Below are 23,195 nucleotides of genomic sequence, written 5' to 3'. Positions count from 1 at the left end.
CTTGAAAAGTCTCATATTTCAAGCAAAATTTATTCAACTTCAGAAGGTTCGTGTGAAGTACAAATTTAATTACCCAGGCCAATTCTTACATATGTTTTAGCACAATGTTTACATAACAAATGACTTGAGTTTCAGGCAAAACCAAGGTGTAGCACATGCCTAAAATATAAAACGCAACTTTCAGCCTAAATTTAAATTTCGTTTAGTCGAAAAAGAACCCAGACTAAAATAACATTGTTTATCTTCCAGATTATCGTTGAGATAAGAATTCATCACCAAACGAGAAGTAGAGCCCTTTATAAATTGATTTATCGGGAAATATTTTACCCCGCTTTCTTCCTGTGTGCGTGCGAGGGAAGTTTTGAGACCGCCTCATTTTGCCTTAAATTTTGGTTGTTTTCAAGTCGCCGACCACGAAAATTGATTTTGTCGATTTTCTCCAAATCCAAGCGGCCTTTTGGAAAACAAACTACACCACGTTTAGTTACTTACTTATGCCTATCTATGGACAAGATATGAGCGAAAATGATTTTTTGACTGTGGCCGCGAAATTTCGATTTTGCTCGATTTTTACAGACATTCGCTCTTAAGTCCCTACGGTCTGCAAGTCAGTGTGAAATTTGTCATTGTTTAATTTGATATTTTTCTACACTACTCCTTAAGAAGAAAATCTATTTCACATTAACTGAAAAAGTGACCATTATTATTTATTTTGAATTTACAATGAGATGACTGTAACATATTCTAAGTTTCGAAACGTTCAGTTGCAGTCTGTGAAATAAATGTTAAAAAGTGTGATTATTAATTTGTCCTTATAGGAACCATTTGTCTCTTACTTCCACAATGTTTAGACATCCGGTTGAATTCATTAGGGTTGAAACCTATTCATTTTCTCCTTAAAAGGTCTTTCCGACGGACATAGAATACATAATTATTATACGGTGGAGTTACGAATCGCTATGCTGAAATTAAAAGATTCTTAAACAGTATTATGCATTCGCTCTCGGGTCAGTTGGGCGGGAAGGACTTCTTCTCTTCCTCCGTAAGTCTCTCAGCGTTTTCTGCCTTACTCCTTCTTCTATCTCATCATTCAACCCATGGCTACCTTGTTTCGTTTCGACCACTTGGATTCGCATACTTTAGCGGATATTACACTGTATGTGGTACTGAAACGGTGTCGCATGAAGTTTCAACGGAATCTGATGCGATCATTCAATTCTTTTTAAACATGTTAATAGAATACTTAAATAAAAATTAATTGTAATAAGTCTTTTAATTTTCGCTTTGAGAATGTTTGACTTTCTATACAACTACTCGTCTTTATAAGCTTTCTTTTTATGTAATTAAGTATACAACTATCGGCAGTTATGTTGCAGTCACTTCTAATCAATGGTATGGAACATAAACTTTCGCTTTACTAAAAACCGCAGTTACAGGTAAGTTTCGAAACTAAAGATATCACTTCCACCATGAAACTGTTTACTATATTTAAATACCACTACTCGCATCTGTTTGTGCATAAGATCGCTGGTTTTGTGAAGATTTGTGTTACCTTGATCGAGCTGTGCCAACCGCTCGCAATGAATGCGCTAATATCGAGCTTTTCTATTTTATTAAGAAACTCTAAACGATCCTTGTTGTATGGATCTATGGCGGCTTTAACAATAGGCTTGCAAGAGCTATTTGAGAGCGTGGTTTTCGACTGTCCATGCGAAAGACACTTTGTTTATGGCATGTTATTTCTTTGGGCTCCATCTTTTCTTCTCTTTCTTCCGGGAATTCTGTTGGAAAAAAAATTATGGCGGAAGTTCCCAAGGAGAATTTACAAAACGGAAAATGCTGAAAAGCCGATTACTCGCCAGTTCAGAACATTGTTGTTTACTCTAGAGATGTTTGTACGAGCAAGTGTCGCACCAATCGCCTGGTTAGTTATGTCCTTTCTTCAACAAAAATACTACACCTGCGCGTATTTTGGTCCACCGCTTGACAGAGATATAGCACGGAACAACGCTACCGACGAATGTTATTCAAAGTTGGGCGCCCGATCTATTGTGCTTGAAGACAACTATAAAACCAACAGTCAGATGGCTGGCTGGTCACTGATGATCATCGCTATGCTCACTCTGTTTGCCTCTGTTTGCATTCGTCGATGTAACGAAAAAGAAAAGCACCTTCGAATGCCCAGTCCTCAGTATTACCTCTATGTTGAAGCTAAGGAAGCCTTGGAGCAGTTTCACACCAAAGCGAAGGAACTCGCCAAGCAGAACGCTACGAGAAATGTACAGATCTTTCTCCAGAATGCGAATAAAAAGGGGTTCGATGAGAGCATCCAAGAAGTTGCAGAAAGCTTGCTTTCTAAATATGAACAGTTTTTCCCCATACCACCTGAGAGCCCAACATATACCACACCTGTCGTTATGGTAGACAGTCCTCTGAAGTTTCCAGAATTGTTGTCAGAGATAGATGGTCCACAAATCCCGAAGGATGAATACCCCAGGCATACCACGATAGAAGTCGATGAAGACTCGAAAAAACTACAGTTGACGCCACTGAACCGCGACAGAGTTAAACTCAACCGTCAGCACGGCCAAAACGGTGATCCAGTTTGAAAGTCTCGGAAGTCGGGCGTCTAGTGGATTTGCAGACATTATTTTCCTAGAAATTCTACATACAGTGGGTCATGTCATAAAGTCTATTGGCCATTTTCGGGTGTTGTGTCAGAATGCACCATGGATTGTTTTGGGTACGCTATCTCTTCTTTCCTTGGCTATTACGTTGCCCAGAAAACTAGGTCAAAAGGTGTCCCCAAAACAGTTCCACAGTGCAGTTCGACACAAAACCGATCAAGTCCTAATCTCACCTCCAAAATGGCCGATGACTTGTAGCCCCGATCAGGGAGAAAGAAAAGCGCCTCTTGTTTCTTAAGTTAGAGAAGTATAACGTGCAGTCAAAACTAGTTTATAATCTCATGTTCCAGTTTTCACGTCCAAATTCATTTGAAAACGATGACGGTGTATATACATGTAACCATAGCAAATGATTTCTTATTAAAAGGCGAAACCATGCTTATTAAGGACTACTGTAGGTTAACTAGGTTACCATTAGCTCTCAAAACACTTGGCGATGATAGCTGAAAAAATTCAGAAATTTGTATGAAATTTTATAATATGTGAAATACGAATTTCATGAAGGTCTTCATGGAATTCCTCAAATCTTAGCTCACTGTTGTCAATTAAATTTGCGGCGATTTCCCAGGCATCAAGCAGTTAAAATTTCAGCCCATTTTTCAACTTTCAATAGCAGTTATTTTTTTGGATCCCAGATCTCCATCAGTTAAATACTTTGAATTTGTTGCTTGAAAGCGTAAAATTTTAGCCAATTCCTAGCTGTCAGTGAAACCCTATCAAGAGTTTCCTACACGTTGGTGTTTTAATTAACTACTGTAGACAAGACACGATACTGACAAGAAACCAAATAAGGAACGGAAAATATGAAAACATGAAATTAATTAATATGTAGTTAGAAACTTATTATATGATGTATTATATGGCATATATGATAAACGAAATGTACATGTGACATATTAATCTATTTGACATATTCTCTTCGTGATCCTTGGAGGAATCAATTAGGGCCAGATTTTTTTAAAGACGCATTGCGGATGTTGTTCCAATATGTGACGAAACGTAACGAACTTTATTGCACCATACTGAAGATTGACAGTCAGTCAAACCTTTCAGCGACGGACATACTAAAAGCTTTCTCCTTAAGAAAAGGGAAACTGATAAGAAATTCAAAACAGGATACACGAAAATAGAAACAACCATGAAATAACTTTGAAAGTTCGCTCTCGAAAAGCGACCTTAGACTCATCTTGTTGTTCTAAATACTGCATCAAAAACGTTCTAGGGGACGTACGTTTTGTTATTAAAGGTTGGTAAATTTGCATGACATTTCAGCTCAATCAAACTTTTTAATTATAAATAAGTATACCAAAAGCTCAATATATTTCGAACTCACAGTACGAACGCAAACAAATTTCATTTTGGGTCTGTCAGCAGGAAAATTTTCTGAACCCGTGAAGAAAAAAATATCCGGGGGCAACTATATCCGAGGATATTATTATAATTACAAAAGGAAACTTACAAAATACATTCGATACCAATCTTATTCCGATTCCTTTGTAATGAAAGTCAAGCGGAAACAAACTGACTTATTTTGTTCAATTCTTGAATAAGAGCTGACAAGCTGTCAATCAGCATAATATAAAGATATCAAAACGTGTCAACCGGTACTAAAAGTTACTAAGAATATTTTATTACTTCGTCAAAAGTAATGGTTGTGGTTTCTTTAGTTAGCAATTGTAATCAACGCGAAGAAGCATATTATCTGAAAACTTTCAACCTCTAGTAGTTTTGGCATAGGCAGCTAGGCAAATGTTGTTTTGATATTTGCATTCGATCAATGCTCTGCAGAAAGGCGGCCACGAACGTGGTGACGTTGCTGCCTGATCTTACGTCAGGTGTGCCAGGCTACAGACGAATCCCGTTACAACTTGGTCTGACAGGCAACGCTTAGAACTTCAAACCCTGGGGGGTGTTCAGACCCAACTAAATTTACACAATCTATCATCAAAAACTTGACAACAATGATTTCCGCCATCCAGGCTTTTTGAAAACACAGAAAGCAAAGGAGAATCTGAGACGGCGCCATTTAAAAGTCTTCATTTATGACAATTGGCCGCAAAGACATAGGAAATCATGCAAGTACCAGCCGTACTGGGACTAGTCGGGCTCGTCACGTTTCTTTCAGCCGCCATTTTCTTGTATATTTGCAAGAAAAGGTTTGGAGTAGAGCCGAATTCATCATCCTCAGCGAGAGCAAGCATCGTAAACCATGAAGCTGAAGTTTTCGACGCTGTGTAGAAAACGTATTACCTGGCCTGATTTTAAGCGAATGGGCCGTCGTTATGTGGGAGATTCGGTTAAAAGTTGACAAATAACAACAACAATGGCCTCTACAGCAGCTTTTGAAGGCTTCGAGAATAAAGAAACAACAAAGCTGCCCAGTGTGGGAAAAAAGGGGAGATATTTCAGCAGTTTTCAATCGAAAATACCGTCAAAGCGTTGATTGTGGTTCATCGTGATAAACAGTCACTTGTATACACGTTCAATGTAACACTGTTGGTGGTCAAACAGCTTTCGTAGACACCTGAATTACTCATCATATTCCAAGTCCTTCTGAGAACCTTGAATTAAAATAATCGCAACTGGATTGAAGCTGATAGTTATTACTAAACTATCGAGAATGGTTTATTAACTGGCGATTTTTAGTTGAAATTCATCACTGAGAGAATTTAAGATGCTTTTCCTCCATTTGCTTTTTTGCCTGTACTGTACAAACGACAAGCTAACTAAGCAAACGATTCATGTTAACCAAAGACAGATGGCGTCATGTGGCTTTGCCTCAACGCAATTCTAAACACATTTATGTTTTCAAGTCACGTTTTACAAAGTATAATCTAGCCTCTTAAGGGCGAGATCTTACAAGCCACGCGAATTGATGCAAGCTTGATGCAAAAAATATCTGATTCTGATTCTTTATTTATTGCGTTCTATTAAACCGAAACTTAACTGGAATGATGTATCTTTTTCACCGTAAAAAAAGGGACATGATCGAAATGCTTCGATATAAGAAACATTTTGGATTCGCCATCAAAGTAGACTTTTAAGCCGGCGTATGAAGTCAGTTTAAAGCCAATTTGAATATCAAAGTGTTCTGAATTTATTTCGTTTCGGTTTAATTAAAGGCATAGACTTTGATTCTAGTATATATATTCGAGCGACATATGCTTCTGAATTTTGAATCTCAATCCAAACAAATTGAAATGAGAATATAAGATAAATTCGTTTGAATTCGTTTGTCTACTCAATTTTTTCCATGCATTTTCTGTAAGACGGCCGCCAATTTGTTGAGACGGAGATTGATATTATCGTTAATAACAGAAGGCAATTTCCGTTCTCCCTTGGTAGTGTGTAGCGTCTAGTATTTTATTTAAAATATCGCCTTCGTTTGAACTTGTCGCAGTACGTAACGGCTGGTAAACTGAACCCATGGCAACATTACTAGAACTCGATAAAATGCAACAGCGGTTGTGTATTGTTACCGGCTGTAAATTTAAAACACCATGGAGAGAAATAAAGCCAGAGGAACAAGTGAGATGAACTGTATTTGAATATCTTAATGAACTAAAAATGAAAATGCTCTAACAAAAGTCTTAGCCATTTCATTCACATTACCAGTCTAACAGTGTCTTTTTTCCCTTGAGACCACTGAGGTTTTATACTTTAAAAATTTAACTTTTATGGAAAAAAAATCTCTAAAAAAGGGAAACGGGGATTAGAATTTATTGTAGTAATGTTCTTACATATTAAATAGATATTTTTTATTTATAGATATTAATAACTTGGATAACATAAGATAAACATGTTTTATGTAAACTTATTTCCCATGTCTAATATCTGTGCCCTGTATCATCCGGAATTAAAAGTTTCATTTAATTTTTTCGTTGATTCTTTTGTCGTTAACGTATGAATGGTCGGCAAGAGACAATTTTCTTTATGACGAAAAGAAACTGACAACTGGATGAAATTCTTTCTGTGTGCAAGGGCGAGTACAGTCAGAATCAATATTGAGCCAGAACTAAATGTATACAGTCAAACGATGCGTTCAGTGTTTTATAAAAAATAAAAATGTCTTATATCTTTCATCTTTCACTAAATAGCCGGGAGTAAGAGAAAAAAAACAGTATTTACTGCACAGTGAACATTTTAATCCCAGCTCATGTAGAAATGTTAAGTGAAAATTGAAAGATACTTCTAGATTATAAATCAGAACGTATGTAAGTAACAAAACATTGCCTAGACAAAGCATGCGTTAATTTACTGTTTTGAGAAGTAAAGCTGTTTCACGATAGATTGTGACAAACAAAATCAGCCTCCACTAATAAACTATACGCCTACAACACGTAAATGGGAAATTCAAAATTCAATGTTTCGGACGCCATTAGACTGTTTTTTTTTTTCCCGAAATTTTTAAGGGCTCAAAACATATGGTTTGAGTTATCGAGGGTAAAATTATATAGAAATGATCTGAGGGGAAACAAAAACTACTTCGAGTTAGCGAGGGTTCCAGTCATCGGGAATCAACTGTAGTCTCTAAGAATTGCAAAGGTTACAGAAGTTATTGTTGTTATTTAAGAGTGAAGTTAGGTCTTTTTTTCCTAAAAAACGATTCAATATTCGAGGAGCCTTTCAATTTATTATCTAGTTTCGACCATATGAGGTCCTTGATATCGTAGGAAATGTTTTCCATAGTTAATACTGTTAAAATTAGGAATTCTAAACTCACTGTTTCTTAGTAAATAACTAGTGTTTTTCTGCTTATTATAAATAGTTCGTCAACAATACTCGGCGCGTGGCCATAATTTACTTTGTGCATTAATATAGCGTTATCTTGCAGTCTTCGATTCAGTAGTGAAAGTTACTCTGCGCGAACAAGAAGGTTTTCGTATGATTCTGAATTGGAGTTAAATACTGTTCTAAGTGCGCGTTCTTGAATCCGCTCTATTTTTCTGCTGTCAGAAGATCTGCAGTTATGCCATACCAAATGGTAGTGTGTTAAGTGGGGCAGGATGGGTGATTTGTAGATTATCAGTTTTACTTTGCATGCTATCTCAAATTTCGCAGTCTCAATACTACACCAACTTTTTGACAATGCTTTTATGCAAATGTTACTGATATGGTTGGTGAAGTAAAGGATGTCATTTATTTCAACTCCAAGTAATTTGATTTGCGAAGTGTTGGTAATGATCTAATCTTCAATCTACAGGGCTTCAGTCTCTTTGTCTGAGTCAATGTTTCTTGGATTGATAGTAAGACGTTGAAACTTCTTTGTGTTGGCAAGTAGAGAGTTATATCCCTGTACCATGACATGGCTAACTTTCCTTGATTTTGTAGCCTGGAAGATACGATGTTGTAGTCCGACCATGTTACATATAGCTGATGGTCGCTAGCATACATGAAAAGGTTTGTGTCTTTAACCAACAAGGTCACATCACTCTGGAATAAGTTCCATAATAATGGACCAAATGCAACTTCGTTCCCAGGGTTCTCTCCTACCCGCCCTACTCCCCTCTCGCTCCGTAGGGCGGGTAGGAAAGAACCCTGGAACGTGGTTGGACCAAATGAAGATCCATGAGGACAACAACGTGACATTTTAGATCATTCACTACTAATAGTGCCAAGTTTTACACGGCTGTATCTGTCATTCAGAAACGATCGAATTAGATCCAATAATTGACCAGTGAACCCATATGCTTTGAGATTTTGATGACTAAATTGTGACATAGAGAGTCAAAAGCCTAACTCATGTCTGTAGATAGAATAGTCACTAAATCTTTCCTGTCGATAGCATGTTTCCTGTCCTCTATAAGTCTTACTAGTGTAGTTTCATAATTGTGATTCTTCCTGTATGCTGTCAATCTTGAAGATAGATTACAGGGTCAAAATAATGGGTTACTTGTTTGCTAAGCAGGTCATGTGGTCATGCGCGTGGCTGTAAATCGCTGGTCATAACTGCACGGTTAAAAAGGGAAAAGACAAGAAGGCGACGATAACTTGCTTCTGCCGGTTATGTCCGTCGAAAACCACGAGGGATTGATAGATGACCTAGAGGGCTCCCCGAATGTTCAATATGATGCACCCCCCACGGAAATACCCCAGCCAACATATAAAAGGTTGATTTAAATATTAACCGAGAGACAGCATAAAGTTTTTATTATCTGGACAATAATTTCTTTATTTAATCACAAATGGCATATGAGGAAAGACTTATTTTAAGTGTAATACAATATAACTATATGATTGAGGATTAATGAATTATAATTTTAACAATAGAAACAAAAACATCCGTAACGCAAAAAGTTAACAAGCTTCAAATGAGAGAAATAAATTATCTAGCATGTGCAAGCTAAATCACAAAAATCCAATAAGTAGAAAAGTATACGTCAAACAAAATGCGACAGTCGACCGATCTGGGATTCACACAACGTCAGACAAGAATAATATGTAGAACTATTAAAAGTACAGCACTTTTTTCCCTTTCTACTAACACTAATTACAGAGAAAAACTTGTCAATAAAAAACTTTATTTAATATAATTTATAGATTTTTCAGACTTGTGTCTCCAATTTTTGCAAACAAGTCATAACAAAAGAGTGATGGCCCCAGGTACCTAATCTATTAAGTCTGTCATGCTAAAGCATTACAATTATTATATACAAAATTTACTTGCTCAGTCCGGGTAGAGCGGTAGGTCGCGGGTTCCGGCGTATCCTAGGCCTGGACCAATACTTATGGTCTTACAATAACTGAGAAATGAAGGTACACATTGCCCCGCAAACAACTAGACCAACCTTTGGCTGGACCTTCGCTTGGCTCGGATGGCCACGTAGAAATGGCCTTTCCTTCTTTACGAGCAGACTTGAAAAACAGTGTTCTCAATTAGTACTTTATTTCAAATAAAGTTGAAAGTTGAGTTGAACACATCAGTACTTCCGCGCTAAATACATCTTGAAACTCCAATAAAGTGCGTTTTTTATTGTTTTTTTTGTGTTTATTGTTTTTCTATGAACGGTTTCTCATTTTAGTGATGGACAAACGACATCATTAAATATTCAGAATCACAAACATCAATCTGATGGAGTTTATTTCCCTGAAGCCTTTTGCCCACTCAGTGAAAATGAAATTATTTTTACTGCGTTGTAAACACTATCATGAGACAAAAGCCAAACAATAGTATACATTTGTTCATTCAATTCTAACCTCTCAATAAAACATTGAAACGCAACGTGACGTATTCTCGATCCTTTTAGTAATTAAAAATATTAAATATTGGAAATCCACCTAATCTATGTCTCCCTGGGTAGCATAGGACTAATGAATTGCTTCAGATAATTGAATCGTCAATCAAGTGGGCCGTTAGCCTTGACAGCTTTTCTAATCAGCAAGTTCCTATTTAACATCATAAGAAATATGAAATCTTCTAGCGATGAAGTTCCTCCCATATCAATTAATTGATTTTGTCGAACTTATGAATATTATTTTTTGTAGTATAATTATTACAGTTGTGATTAAGATTTGGCACTTAGATTAATATTTAAGCACACAACACACGATTTTTAGCTCTAGTCTTTTTTACAATTCACGGCAATTATGACTTCGAAACTACATTTAGGACCGTCAATGAGTATCAGTTTTTTGGCTCTGTTCCTATCCATGGAAGTTTCTTATAGATAGATTCTTTCTGAGCAGATCGAGTTAAATACAAATAAAAACATTGTTCTTCCCCGTGCTCTAAATTGACTAAGAGCTATTTTTCCACGAATAAAATGGCTAGTATAGCCACAAATATATTCATATTTACTGATTATGCAGTTATTATTACTATTATTATTATTATTATTCACGGCTGTATCGTGAGATCCGAATCAAATATCGCATTGTATAACCAAGAAACGTCAGAGCCAAAAAAATCCATTTTCTTCTGACAAAGGAGTCACTCCCACACTTCAGGCTTTGACTCGAATGGTTTACTACTTTCTGACAATAACTCCTCTAGTGCCAGTAAACCTTTTAAGCGAGTCAGAAAACGCAAAGAAATTGAATGTATCAGTTACCCAGTCAAATCCGTGCTCATACTTATTTTTTCTACGGCTACTGAGGATTTTGGTCTCGGAAACAAAAATTTCTTGAACTCAGCCTTGAAAGAGAGATTCATGAACCCATAAATAAATGGATTGACACAACTCGTCAAGAAGATCAGGAGAGTGCAAAGAAGTGTTACCAAACGAGGTACCCCAGAAAATTCCACCAATATTGAAACAGTAAATGTAATATGGACCGGTAGCCAAAGGCAAACAAAAGCAATCACGGTAACACCCAGAGTCTTGCTTATTTTTACGTCTTGAACGTTTGACGTCTTCCAAGACATGTTGGCGTTGTGCATTTTGACTGTCTTGTGAATTTTCCAGTAACAAAAACCGATAATAATATACGGCGAAAACATTAAAATAGTTATAATTACCAAAAACTGAGGACGAATTTGTGTTGTGCATAGGGCGTAACCGGGGCTCGGTTTGGTGGCTTGATCGAGAGCAAAGGCAGAGACAAGCGCTACAAAAATTGGTATAGCATAAGCTAACATTGCAGTGACAACGATGAACTTTTTCTTGAATAAGGCTTGGTACTTACTAGGCTTCACTATTTTATAATATCTGTTCAGTGCCATAAGAGCCATAGTGTATATGGATGCTTTGGTCAGGACAAATTTGGTGATGGCGGAGGAGTAACATAAGCCTTTTCCGAATGGCCATTGACCGGTTGACAGAAAAACAACGGAAAGTGGCATCGTGCAAAGCGCTTGCAAGATGTCGGTCATAGCCAAGGAAATGATGTAGTAGTTGCTGGGACATCGTAGTCGAGGATTTCGGTATACAGCGTAACAGACCAACAGATTTCCAAACAGAGATAACACCATGACAAAAATGAATAGGAAGGACTCAAAAACCACGATGGCAACATGTCTTGATTGAAGTTGTTGCCACGCGAGTTCCTCTTCTTCAGGACTCTGAGGCATGATCGACTGTTTTCTAAAGGTGTATTTTCAGTTTGTTTGTATAAAGATCGTTGCTCAAGTCACGACTCTGTCCAACACCTTCTGTGACTTATTTGGTCAGAAAGACAAGTTCGAATAGGTACGTTAGTACGGTGGAAACACAACCGTACGGCTTGTTCCAAACGTAGAGGATTTTAAGTTAGCCGAGATGTGTTGAGAACTAAATCAGTTAGGAACAGCTGCTAATTTAAGGGCTGGACCAAAAGTTTTAAAATAAATATTATCTCAGTATGAATTCAGAGAAGTCAATTTCTCTGAAGCCTGGGGTCTTAATTAAATGAGTTTAATTGTGCTGCATACACATTATACATACATAGTACCACAGGAAACAAAAAGCACAACAAAATCAATTAACCTCGGCAAACCCGTTGAAACGCGTGTTTCTCACTTAACTGTGTATTTATTTTTAATAAAAAAGTTGAAGTATTAGGGATGTGCAAATGTCCGTCGGCTTTCTCTGACTTCAGGCATTTTTGGACTTGAATTGCGCTATGTTTGTGACTAGAGTGTCCCAAATCGTTTCATCTTCTCGGTTAATCTCTCTTTACAAGTTTTCCTTCTTAAAAAATTAAAGTTCTTTTCTGACGAAGCTCACCAGATTAATGTAATGACAATCGTCAGTCTTAATTAAAATTAGTTTATTTGTTCTATAATTGGGAAACCTTCCATAATGGGGAAACTATATGCCTGCTCAAAGACGCTCCATTGTTATTATACAAAAAATCTGTCAGGAAAAGAGTGAATAAAAGTGCAAGTATGGCACCTTTGATGAATTGAAAGAAAGCAAAAGCCATAATTGTTAAGCGACTCCTGGGCACTCTTGTAATTAAAACCTTTTATCTATGTGTATGAGTATGATAAGGACATGTAATATGGTGTATATTAAAAGTGGAATGGTTATGAATCCTATCAGATCTCTTTGTTGTTCATTTTTGTTAGCTTGTACAACGTTCAATAATAATAATAATAATAAATAGAGGATATTACACGGTGGCGCGAAGATATGAATTTTATTTTCGAGTGGCAAAACAATATTTTACTCACTCGCTGCGCTCGTTCGTAAAATATTGTTTTTGCCACGAGAAAATAAAATTCGTATCTTCAAGCCGCTGTGTAATGTTCTTTTTATTATATAGACAAAAAGACAACGATAAAATAATAGAGGGAAATTACCGAAATTACGTCATCGATAAACTTACGTGTGAGATTATGGAAAATAGACCACTCTGGTCCCGGATGTAGTTTTTATGAATTTTACGAGTGGTATATTTTCCAGTAAAACACTCGTGTCTATATAATAAACAAATATATTTAATATCTAAGAGATATTCAAAGCTAATTTAAAAAGATAAGTTTTAAGATTAGACTTAAAAGTAGAAATACATTTGATGCTGCGGAGGCTAACAGGAAGAGCATTCCATAAAGTGGGCGCAGCCACACCAAAGGATCTGTCACCAAATGACTTTTTCATTTTCCCTGACGGATGCTTTAATAAAACACCTTCATTAGAGCACAGCAAGAAAGGATAAGGTGGACAGAGAAGGCATCCCACATACACACCCTATTCCAAAGGTAATTCGTCTTGAGTTATTTTTAAGACCATAGATCCCAAGGGGGATTAGACAACAGCTAATCACATAGCGCGAATGTGTTCCGCGTGGATGATCCACGCTCAGAGCCACGCGTCCTTCACGAATTGACGCAGAAAAAAATGGCGGAAGACGCGGAGAGCGATATTGCTATTTGTTTTGTCGACGAAAACGACTTAGAGAGAGAGATTTCTGCTAAAGCTGTTTCAGCGAAACAGAAATTAAAAAAGAATCGCCCTTCCTCTCTCGTGTAGAGCTAACAGTAAAGCAGGGAAATCCTTAACACACTGAATATTCTCTCAGGATCATTTATAATTTACACTTTGAAGAGAACAATTTCTGGTTTGATACTTGCTTTATTATACAAATGACCGGTTTCAATAGACCGGCGAAATTTCTCATTTTATTAAAGCACTGATGTTACGACAACTTCAAGTTAAACTGATTTCACGGGTTTTCAAAGAGTCCAGCGATTCCCTTCTAAAAATAACTCGAGACGAATTACCTATGGAATAGGTGTGTATGGGGGATGCCTTCTCTGTCCCCTTTATCCTCTCTTGAGCGCAGCAAATAGCGCGTGTTAGTCTAAGTATGAATTAAATCAATGATGTAAGTAGGTGCCATGCCATAGGGCGCTTTGAAAGTAAGTAATAAAATTTTAAAATTAATTCTATATCTTACTGGTGACCAGTGTAAATTTATCAAAATGGGCGTAAAATATTGATTTTTTAAATTTATTCAGTCACAAATGTGGTTAGTAAAACAAACATTCTGCACCGTCAAGAACTTCAAGAAGCTCTCCAACACAAAATGCAGCCGTTGTTTCAGTCATACCTAGAGGGCGTGACAATCAACCCACGCGAGAAAAGGCGATACCTCATTTTTCTCTCTCCTCACCGCGTCTCGCCTTTCTCGAGTGGGGTGATTTTCACGCGCGCTCGCGTTTCGCTAGCTCTACTATCCCTGAGGGAAAATGGGGGACTACTCGTAGTCTAATAAGTGCCAGCACGGTGGAAGAAGCAGATATATTGCCAAACTGGTTAGGTTCGACCACATCCTCCAATGCCGATCTGAGTCCTCAGCAATTTTAAAGAGGGCTGAAGTCAGAGAAATCGGCCGAAGTTCTTTCTTAGGGTCTGAGACTTGATTGACCTTTGAAAGAGGAGTGATATCCGCAAGCTTCCACGCAGTAAAAGTATTACAAACAGTATAGTAGTAGTGGTAATTGAAGTATATATGTATTTAATCACATATGGCATATGAGGAAAGACGTATTTTAAGTGTAATAATAACTATAACAAAATTGTTAAATCTGATTGGCTATTAACTGCCCTGATTTCAGCCTGAATTGGACAGTTTAATAGGACACTACGCGTCATGCCTAAGTAATTGCACAGTAAGCGCCATCAAGCGCACGCTTAAATGGCTTATTTTTTTCACTACTAGCAAAACAAAATTTCGAATTTCTTGTGTTTTGATTTAAAGAATAGCCTATTATATAAACTTAAGGTAAGTTTTCGTGGGATCAATGCGATAAATTCTATCGATTATCACCCCTTCTTGCGAAGGTCGACTGTGAAACTGTAGCACTGAATGGTCTCGAAATATAAACTTATATAGTACTAACTTACTAGGGGGATTAATGAGCGGGGAATGACTCATTTAAGCCTTTCCAGTTGTAGCTACTTGTGCTGATATTTACAACGAGCGTAACTTCGCACGGCTCGGCGGCGAGCACAATGCTGTACCAGTTTGTGACAACGATCGTAGGTATATGTATTCGTGGGTAACTCAAAAACCAAAACAGCTTGCCCACGTTGGTATATTGATTTCTTCTCGCCAAAAATACACAAGCAAAATGTTCTGTCATGATCCATAGCACCATTGAATTCTCATGCCTTTTCCAATCTTTTTGCGGGAGGACATAGACTCTCTGAATGTCGCGCATGGTATTTATTGACACACTCATTACTTTTGTCAGTTTTGTGTTGGAAGTCTTACCCGTTTTGCGGCACTCTCTCGTACGATTTCTGCCTCATCTAGTCATGCATAAATATCATGTACTTTCCATGAAATATTTCGTAGATGTTACTTTGCTTATAACAAACTAAAGGAGGATTCTTTTATTTTAATGGCCACGTACATATCTTCGACTGTTGTCTTGTCTAATCCGCTTAGCGCCACGCAGAGCCGCACAGCGCTGATCGCGGCCTAGCGTACTTACACTCGTTGTAAATATCACCACACCAGAAGCCCATGGCTCCTGACCACACGTAATTAATAATAAAAAGCTTAAATGAGCTAATCCCCCAAAATTACAACCTAAATATATTTCGAGACCATTTCTCGCGTATAGATCACTGTCTAAATTCGGTAAACCTAAATTTCACACTCAACCTCAAGCGAGGAGTGTTTATCGATGGAATTTATCGCATTTATAATCACACAGAAACTTGAAATTTCAATGCACTAACACCAGTCACCTCCGCTTCTCACAAAATCACGACGAAAATGCGTTGTTCTACGTCCTGGAAAGACACTACTTTTGACGGAGAAACTACATTACGCCATACATTTCTTTGTAGCGACTCGCAATGTTTGCCCCTCGTGATCCCAGAATCCTGTGCGCATAACATGGGTCTTAGGTTAGTGGAGAATCATTGTCAATGAAAAGTTTACATTTTTGTGACTTGAGTTTTCAATTCTCACCTAACTTCAAACTTCAACTTCATTTATATGAGTCTAAAGAGTAATATTTGCAAATAAGACAACAAGAGACTGATGACCCCAGGTAGCATTACCTAATCTAGTCAGTCAGTCATGCTAAAGCATTACTGACAATTGTTATTTACAAAAATTTACAAAAATGATATTTACATTTATCACAATTGCTTACACCAAGTTTTGCTCTCATCAGTTTCATTACATAGATTCGAACCCAGCAGATTTTATCTCTATGTTTTACAGCCTCCCTGCAGACGTCCGTTGGGGTTCGTTTGTCACGCATTCAATTCTCCCCCACGGTCCGTGGGGGAGAAATGAATGCGTGACAAACGAACCCCAAAGGACGTCTGCGGGGAGGCTATGTAAAGTTATTTTGGAAATGCCCCATGGTCATTATACTTGTTTAGAATAACACAATGAAACAGTAGCGTTTGTGGTAGTTTGTTTGTGGCTAGTTCACGTGCCCTGGTTTTAATGCTGTATGTGCTTGGTCATATCACAGTAAACATAACTGAAATATTCAAGTGTTCACGGTTTTTCGTTGTGACTGTAAAGAGGACACTCAGAACAAATGTATTGCTCTTATCGTATAGGGTGTCGTTTAGAGTGCATATATTACTTGGAGCGCGGCAGGACTTGTTCAGTCCGAGTAACGCGGGAGGTCGCGGGTTCCGGCGATCCCTGGGCCTGGACCAATACTCACTCAGGGTATTACTGAACAATAACTGAGAAATGAAGGTACATACATGTATTGCCCCGCAAACAGCTAGACCAACTTGGCTAGACCCAGGGGCCCGTTTCTCGAAAGTCCCGGTAACTTTACAGGCCCGAAATCAAATATTCAAATCGAAATATAAAGAATAAGAGCGCGGGTCCTGGCCAGCAAACTACTCCATTTTGTTTCATTAATTGACAGTTTTATCATGTTAGATGCAAAACTATTGAAACCTCGATCTTTAATGTAAACGGAGACAGCTTACCGGGCCCGTTAATTATCGGGACTTTCGAGAAACGGGCCCCAGATCTAGAAATGGCTTTCCGTCTTCACGATTAGACTTAAAAAACAGTGTTCTCGATTAGTACTTCCGCGCTAAATCCATCTTGAGACTCCAATAAAGTGCGTTTTTTTCTTTGTTTGAGTGTATTGTTTTTCTACAACGGCTTCTCATTTTAGGGCTAGACAAACGACATCATTAAATATTCAGAATCAACATCAATCTGATGGAGTTAATTTCCTTGAGGCCTTTCGCCTACAGAAAATGAAATTATGTACTGCATTGTAAACACTTTCATGAAACAAAAGCCAAACAAAAGTATACATTAATTTGTTCATTCAATTCTAACCTCTCAACAAAACATTGAAACGCAACGTGACGTATTCCTCGATCCTTTTAGTAATTAAAATATTAAATATTGGAAATCCACCTAATCTATATCTCCCCGGGTAGTATAGGACTAATGAATTGCTTCAGATAATTGAATCGTCAATCAGGTGGGCCGTTAGCCTTGAGAGCTTTTCTCAAGTTCCTATTAAACATCATGAGAAATATGAACTCTTCTAGCGATGAAGTTCCTCCCATATCAATTAATTGATTTTGTCCAACTATTAAGCGCCTTAAACCATAGGTGTATGTGGGCCATATAAATATTATTTTTCGTAGTATACATGTAATTATTACAGTTGTGATTAAGATTTGGCACTTAGATAAATATTTAAGCACACAACGCACGATTTTTAGCTCTAGTCTATTTTACAATTCAGGACAATTATGACTTCGAAACTACATTTGTGACAATCAGTGAGCATCAGTTTTTTGGCTCTGTTCCTATCCATAGAAGTTTCTCACAGACAGATCCCCTCTGAGCAGATCCAGTTAAATACAAAAAGGAAGATTGTTCTTCCCTTTGCGCTAAATTGACTAAGAGCCATTTTTCCACGAATAAAATGGCTAGTATAGCCATAACTATTATATTTACTGGTTATGCAGTACTTTTTTATTTTTTTCATGGCTGTATCGTGAGATCCGAATCAGGCTAATGAGGACAAGAGCCAGTTCCGCGGCGAAACGCATAAAGAAATAACTGAAACAAACTCCCACTATTACGGAAATGTGGACACTTTCCTGCCCCCAAGCGCGACATTTCACTTGTTTTTTTTCTCTCGCTATAGCGGACACTTGAGTACTTCGTCAAAAATCCTGACCCACATAACATAAAGAATAAAGCGACGTTACAATAATAGAAAAAATGCACAAAGTACTATCGACCGCTTCTTTGTAAAAGAGTAAACAGATGACTGCTCTAGAGCATTTTAGGGAAAAAAGACATTGCCATTAGAGCTTACAAACATGATTTTGCGCTATTTTAACTCTCTACTGTGAGTCAAAAGTCGTTAGACAGGTTTCTGTTATGAGTATACTGCATGGGCAGCACTTCTGCGATAAAAGAGCTGCCAAGAACAATAAAAAACATTATATTTGACAGCAAGTTAACATTTTAGCCATTCACGTTACCGAAGAAGTTTCCCTTTGGTTTTTAAAGGCCTTTCTTATGTATCCCTTGTCACTGCAGGAGCTTGGAAGTGATAATATAGCATACATATTTAGATCTATTTACAATCTTCTTACCTTTAATCTTCTATGGTTCATAGTTAAAAGAAGTAAAGAATTGTCGAAACTTCAATGCCTCTGGGACTTTTACATATTATTTCATAAGCTTAAGAGGAAACAATTTTTTTTCTCTCGTACCCCGCTATTACGGACTCTCGCTATTACGGACGCTATATCTTCCCCTCGAGGGTGTCCGCAATAACGGGAGTCGGCTGTACCGAGGGTTTTGGTCTTGGAAACAAAAATTTCTTGAACTCAGCCTTGAAAGAGCGATTCATGAACCCATAAATAAACGGATTGACACAACTCGTCAAGAAGATCAGGAGAGTGCAAAGCAGTGTTACCAAACGAGGTACCCCAGAAAAATGTACCAATATTGAAACAGTAAATGTAGTATGGACCGGTAGCCAAAGGCAAACAAAAGCAATCACGGTAACACCCAGCGTCTTGCTTATTTTTACGTCTTGGACGTTTGACGTCTTCCAAGACATGTTGGCGTTGTGCATTTTGATTGTCTTGTGAATTTTCCAGTAACAAAAACCGATAATAATATACGGCGAAAACATTAAAATAGTTATAATTACCAAAAACCGAGGACGAATTTGTGTTGTGCATAGGGCGTAACCGGGGTTCGGTTTGGTGGCTTGATTGAGAGCAAAGGCAGAGACAAGCGCTACAAAGATTGGTATAGCATAAGCTAACACTGCAGTGACAACGATGAACTTTTTCTTGAATAAGGCTTGGTACTTACTAGGCTTCACTAGTTTATAATATCTGTTCAGTGCCATAAGAGCCATGGTGTATATGGATGCTTTGGTCAGGACAAATTTGGTGATGGCGGAGGAGTAACATAAGCCTTTTCCGAATGGCCATTGACCGGTTGACAGAAAAACAACGGAAAGTGGCATCGTGCAGAGCGCTTGCAAGATGTCGGTCATAGCCAAGGAAATTATGTAATAGTTGCTGGGACATCGTAGTCGAGGATTTCGGTATACAGCGTAACAGACCAACAGATTTCCAAACAGAGATAACACCATGACAAAAATGAATAGGAAGGACTCAAAAACCACGATGGCGACATGTCTTGATTGAAGTTGTTGCCACAAAGCGAGTTCGTCTTCGTCAGGCCTCTGAGGCATGATCGAGTCTTTTTGTAAAGTTGTATTCTCAGTTTGTTTGTATAAAGATCTTTACTTAAGTCACGACTCTGTTAAACACCTTCTGTGACTTATTTGGGCGGGAAGATTAGTTCGAATAGGTACGTTAGCGCCGAGGAAACCCAACTGTACGGCTTGTATCAAACGGAGAGGACTCTGAGTTAGCCAAGATATGTTGAGAACTAAATCAATTAGGAACAGCTGCTAACTTAAGGGCTGGACCAAACGTTTTCAAATAAATATTAACACAGTATGAATTCATAGACGTCAATTTGTCTGAAGCCTGAGGCCTTAATTAGAATGAGTTTAATTGTGTTGCATACAAATTATGCATACATAGTACCACAGGAAACAAAAGTACAACAAAATCAATCAGCCCCGGCGAAGTCCTGTTGAAACGCATGTTTAGTACTCCTTTACCGTTTATTCATTGTAATAAAAAAATTGAAGTATTAGAGATGCACAAACGTTTGCCGGGGGGGGGGGGCGGTCATCCAGACCCTGATATAAAGGGGGGGGGGGGGTGACCGGTCTCCAAAAAATTTTTTTTCCGCCCTTTGGGCCTCAGTTTGCTCTAAACATAAGGGTGGGGGGCCCTGCCCTGGATCCGCCACTGCTGGAGTGTCCCAAATCGTTTCATCTTTTCGTTTAATCTTTCTTAAGTTTCTTCTTCTTAAAAAATTAACCTTCTCTTCTGACGAAGCTCACCAGATTAATCCAATGACAATCATCAGTCGTAATTAAAATTAGACGAGTTTATTTGTTCTATAATGGGGAAACCTTCCATACGGGGAAACAAAATACCTACTCAAAGACACTCCATTGTTAATATACAAAAAAATTTCAGGAAAAGAGTGAATAAAAGTGCCAGTATGGCACCTTTGATGAATTGAAAGAAAGCAAAAGCCATACTTTTAAGCTACTCATATGCCTGTACGTGCGAAGTTTCATCTCCCTTGGCACTCTTGTAATTAAATCCATCATCTACCTGTTTGAGTTAGATAAGGACACATTGTATAAAGTTGAATGGTTATGAATTCTGTCAGATCTCCTTGTTATATATTTTTGTTAGTTTGCACAACATTATCATTTAATTTTGACCTTTTAATTTATTCAGTCATAATTTGTGAACGAAAAACAAAAAATTCTGGACTGTTAAGAAGCTGTTCTCCAACTTAAAATGCAGCCCTTGCTTCAGTTATCTCTTTGAAGTTTTCTGGCTTTCATAACCAGTCTCCGCTGCTATGATAAAGACTACTAGTCCTTGTTAGTTAGCTTTTGACGTTTTTGGTATCTAATTCAAGCATAAAAAAGCCTAATCCCTAACTTTTCAATGAATCTGAATTTTGACTGATTTAAGGTGGCCCGAAGAAGTCCTATTTATATGCGTGATGGTTGTTTTTGAATCGCCTTTTTCAGCAGGAACGATTTAACTGATTTCTATGATTTTTAACATCCTCAATGAAAAACCATGGAACTTTTAGAAAATTTTGTTTATTTTCCTTTATAGGTATAAAAACGTTTGAGATATCGGCATATATTTAAAAAAGAATTTTAAAAGAAAATGTTTTTTTTTTTGGCACTAAATAACCAAATCCTACGACAGTTTTTTCCCGAATTTCATCAAATACGCTTCAGAACTCTTACGTTTTGTATCTGTAAGTTTGAAGTCAATCGTGACCATACAACTGGCTGCACAAAATGCTTGTCAAATTTAACCTTAAAATGCTACGCTAACATATTTGTGAAAGTTGATGCACAGATCTTTGAAGGGTGCCGACGGGCTATCTCCTATCTGAAAACTGGTATTCTTACCCAAAGCTTTAGTGCAAGAAAGTAAGGCCCGGTTCAGACGCCGTACGTGTACTTTCCACGAGCCGAGCCTAATACATTGAATTAATGACCTGAAAAGTTCGGCGTCTGAATGAATTAGGAACGCCGGCTTCAATTTGGAACACAGCCGGCGCAAGCTCAGTGTGTGTTTAATCATTAACACATGTGGTTTCATATTGCATAATTTAAAATGGCCCTGAATATAAAGGATTTGTATGGGAAATCAGTAAAAGATTCAAATCGATAAATACTCGCTAGAATGTTCAATAAAATACAGCTTACCGGATTTAGTTTGCTTAAATCGCAATGGATCGGAAAAATAACCACACAGCAAACAAAAACAAGCAAAGTAAATACGTTAAGCTGTATCTTATTGAACATTCGAGCGAGTATTTATCGATTTGAATCTTTTACCTGATTTCCCATACAAATCCTTTATATTCACGGCCATTTTAAATTACGCAATATGAAACTACATGTGTTAATGATTAAACTCACACACTGAGCTTGGGCCGCCTGTGTTTGGAACGGCTCAGCCATTCTTTCCGCCTAGCCCGGCCGGTAATTTCGACTTTGGATCGACTTTGGAACGCCTTTGATTCAGACACCGGACTTTTCACATACCGAACCTAATGGATAAATTCTCGTAACGTATTTTGTAAGCAGTTTGACCGAAATGAGCATTTTTCTCCTTCTGAATCTAGTTCGACTGGAATTAACATCGGCGTCTGAATCAATTCAGCCGGTCTAAATAATTTGGTTGGCCTGAATTCGAATTAGGTTCGGCTCTTGAAAAATTCGGCGTCTGAACCGGGCATGAGTAATCAGAAACCAAAACGCAAATAAATAGGTTCGGGCCACCTTAATCCAAGATGGCGTTCAACTTGGCTTGGACGACAATCAGAAATGGGGGCAAAGATAGGCCGCTCGAGAATGAGACTACTAGCACAATATCCTTTGGCTCTTTCCGACAACTATTTTAAGCGCACATTCGGTAGTGTCCTCTGCCGGCTAGACTTTTCACAGTCCTCTATTTTCCATAAGATTATAGGCATCGAGCGTTTATCAGCCATCTTGGTGACTCGGTTCATTTGAAACCAAGATGGCCGCAGCCCATAACTCACGATGGGTGACGATCCCGATGACCTTACGGGAAAATAGAGGACTGTGAACAGTCTATCTGTCAGCCGCCGTCAAGATGATGACCGTTTCCCGAAAGTCCTGGTAATTACCGGACCCAGAAGCTGTTTTTTGATTACCGCGTTCACATTCAAGATCGAGGTCTTAATTATCAGTTTTAAAAATGCTACGATAAAAGTATTAAATGGACAGGTTCATTGGAGGGCCATGACCCATACAGCCTCCTAGGCAGATGTCCTTAGGGTGGGGGAGGTAAGCGTGACGAAGCTCTGTGAACATCTGGGTTGGAGGCAGGCTAGAACCCACAGTAATATTCATTAGGTTCATGGTAGAAATACTTTTCTGAGCTAAAACAACATTTTGCAGTACATATTTCGTTCAGTACAGAAATAATTTGTCACTTCTGG

At 38.0% G+C, this 23,195-nt stretch overlaps 3 protein-coding genes across 3 annotated transcripts; 1 reads left to right on the top strand and 2 right to left on the bottom strand.

Moving 5' to 3' along the window:
* Window positions 1-1,388: 1,388 nt before the first annotated feature.
* LOC140950881 (calcium homeostasis modulator protein 5-like) lies at window positions 1,389-3,453 on the top strand. Its single transcript, XM_073400098.1, has one exon. The coding sequence runs from the start codon at window positions 1,470-1,472 to the stop codon at window positions 2,607-2,609; it is 1,140 nt and encodes a 379-aa protein (XP_073256199.1). The 5' UTR covers window positions 1,389-1,469; the 3' UTR covers window positions 2,610-3,453.
* Window positions 3,454-10,603: 7,150 nt separating this feature from the next.
* On the bottom strand, window positions 10,604-12,049 carry LOC140951017 (octopamine receptor beta-1R-like). The gene has a single exon (XM_073400237.1). It carries the CDS (start codon window positions 11,695-11,697, stop codon window positions 10,735-10,737), a length of 963 nt encoding a protein of 320 aa, XP_073256338.1. The 5' UTR covers window positions 11,698-12,049; the 3' UTR covers window positions 10,604-10,734.
* Window positions 12,050-18,828: 6,779 nt separating this feature from the next.
* Window positions 18,829-20,223, bottom strand: LOC140949382 (histamine H2 receptor-like). The gene has a single exon (XM_073398541.1). It carries the CDS (start codon window positions 19,795-19,797, stop codon window positions 18,829-18,831), a length of 969 nt encoding a protein of 322 aa, XP_073254642.1. The 5' UTR covers window positions 19,798-20,223.
* Between the last annotated feature and the right edge of the window lie 2,972 nt (window positions 20,224-23,195).

The sequence above is a fragment of the Porites lutea genome, chromosome 10 (genome assembly GCF_958299795.1).
Source record: "Porites lutea chromosome 10, jaPorLute2.1, whole genome shotgun sequence".
In the NCBI taxonomy this organism is placed as follows: Eukaryota; Metazoa; Cnidaria; class Anthozoa; order Scleractinia; family Poritidae; genus Porites; species Porites lutea.
This window is presented reverse-complemented; position numbering and strand designations above follow the sequence as displayed.

Bases quoted from the DNA above. Each gene is read 5' to 3' on its own strand.
- LOC140949382 (XM_073398541.1), bottom strand. From the start codon at position 19,797: ATGCCTCAGAGGCCTGACGAAGACGAACTCGCTTTGTGGCAACAACTT.
- LOC140950881 (XM_073400098.1), top strand. From the start codon at position 1,470: ATGAAACTGTTTACTATATTTAAATACCACTACTCGCATCTGTTTGTG.
- LOC140951017 (XM_073400237.1), bottom strand. From the start codon at position 11,697: ATGCCTCAGAGTCCTGAAGAAGAGGAACTCGCGTGGCAACAACTTCAA.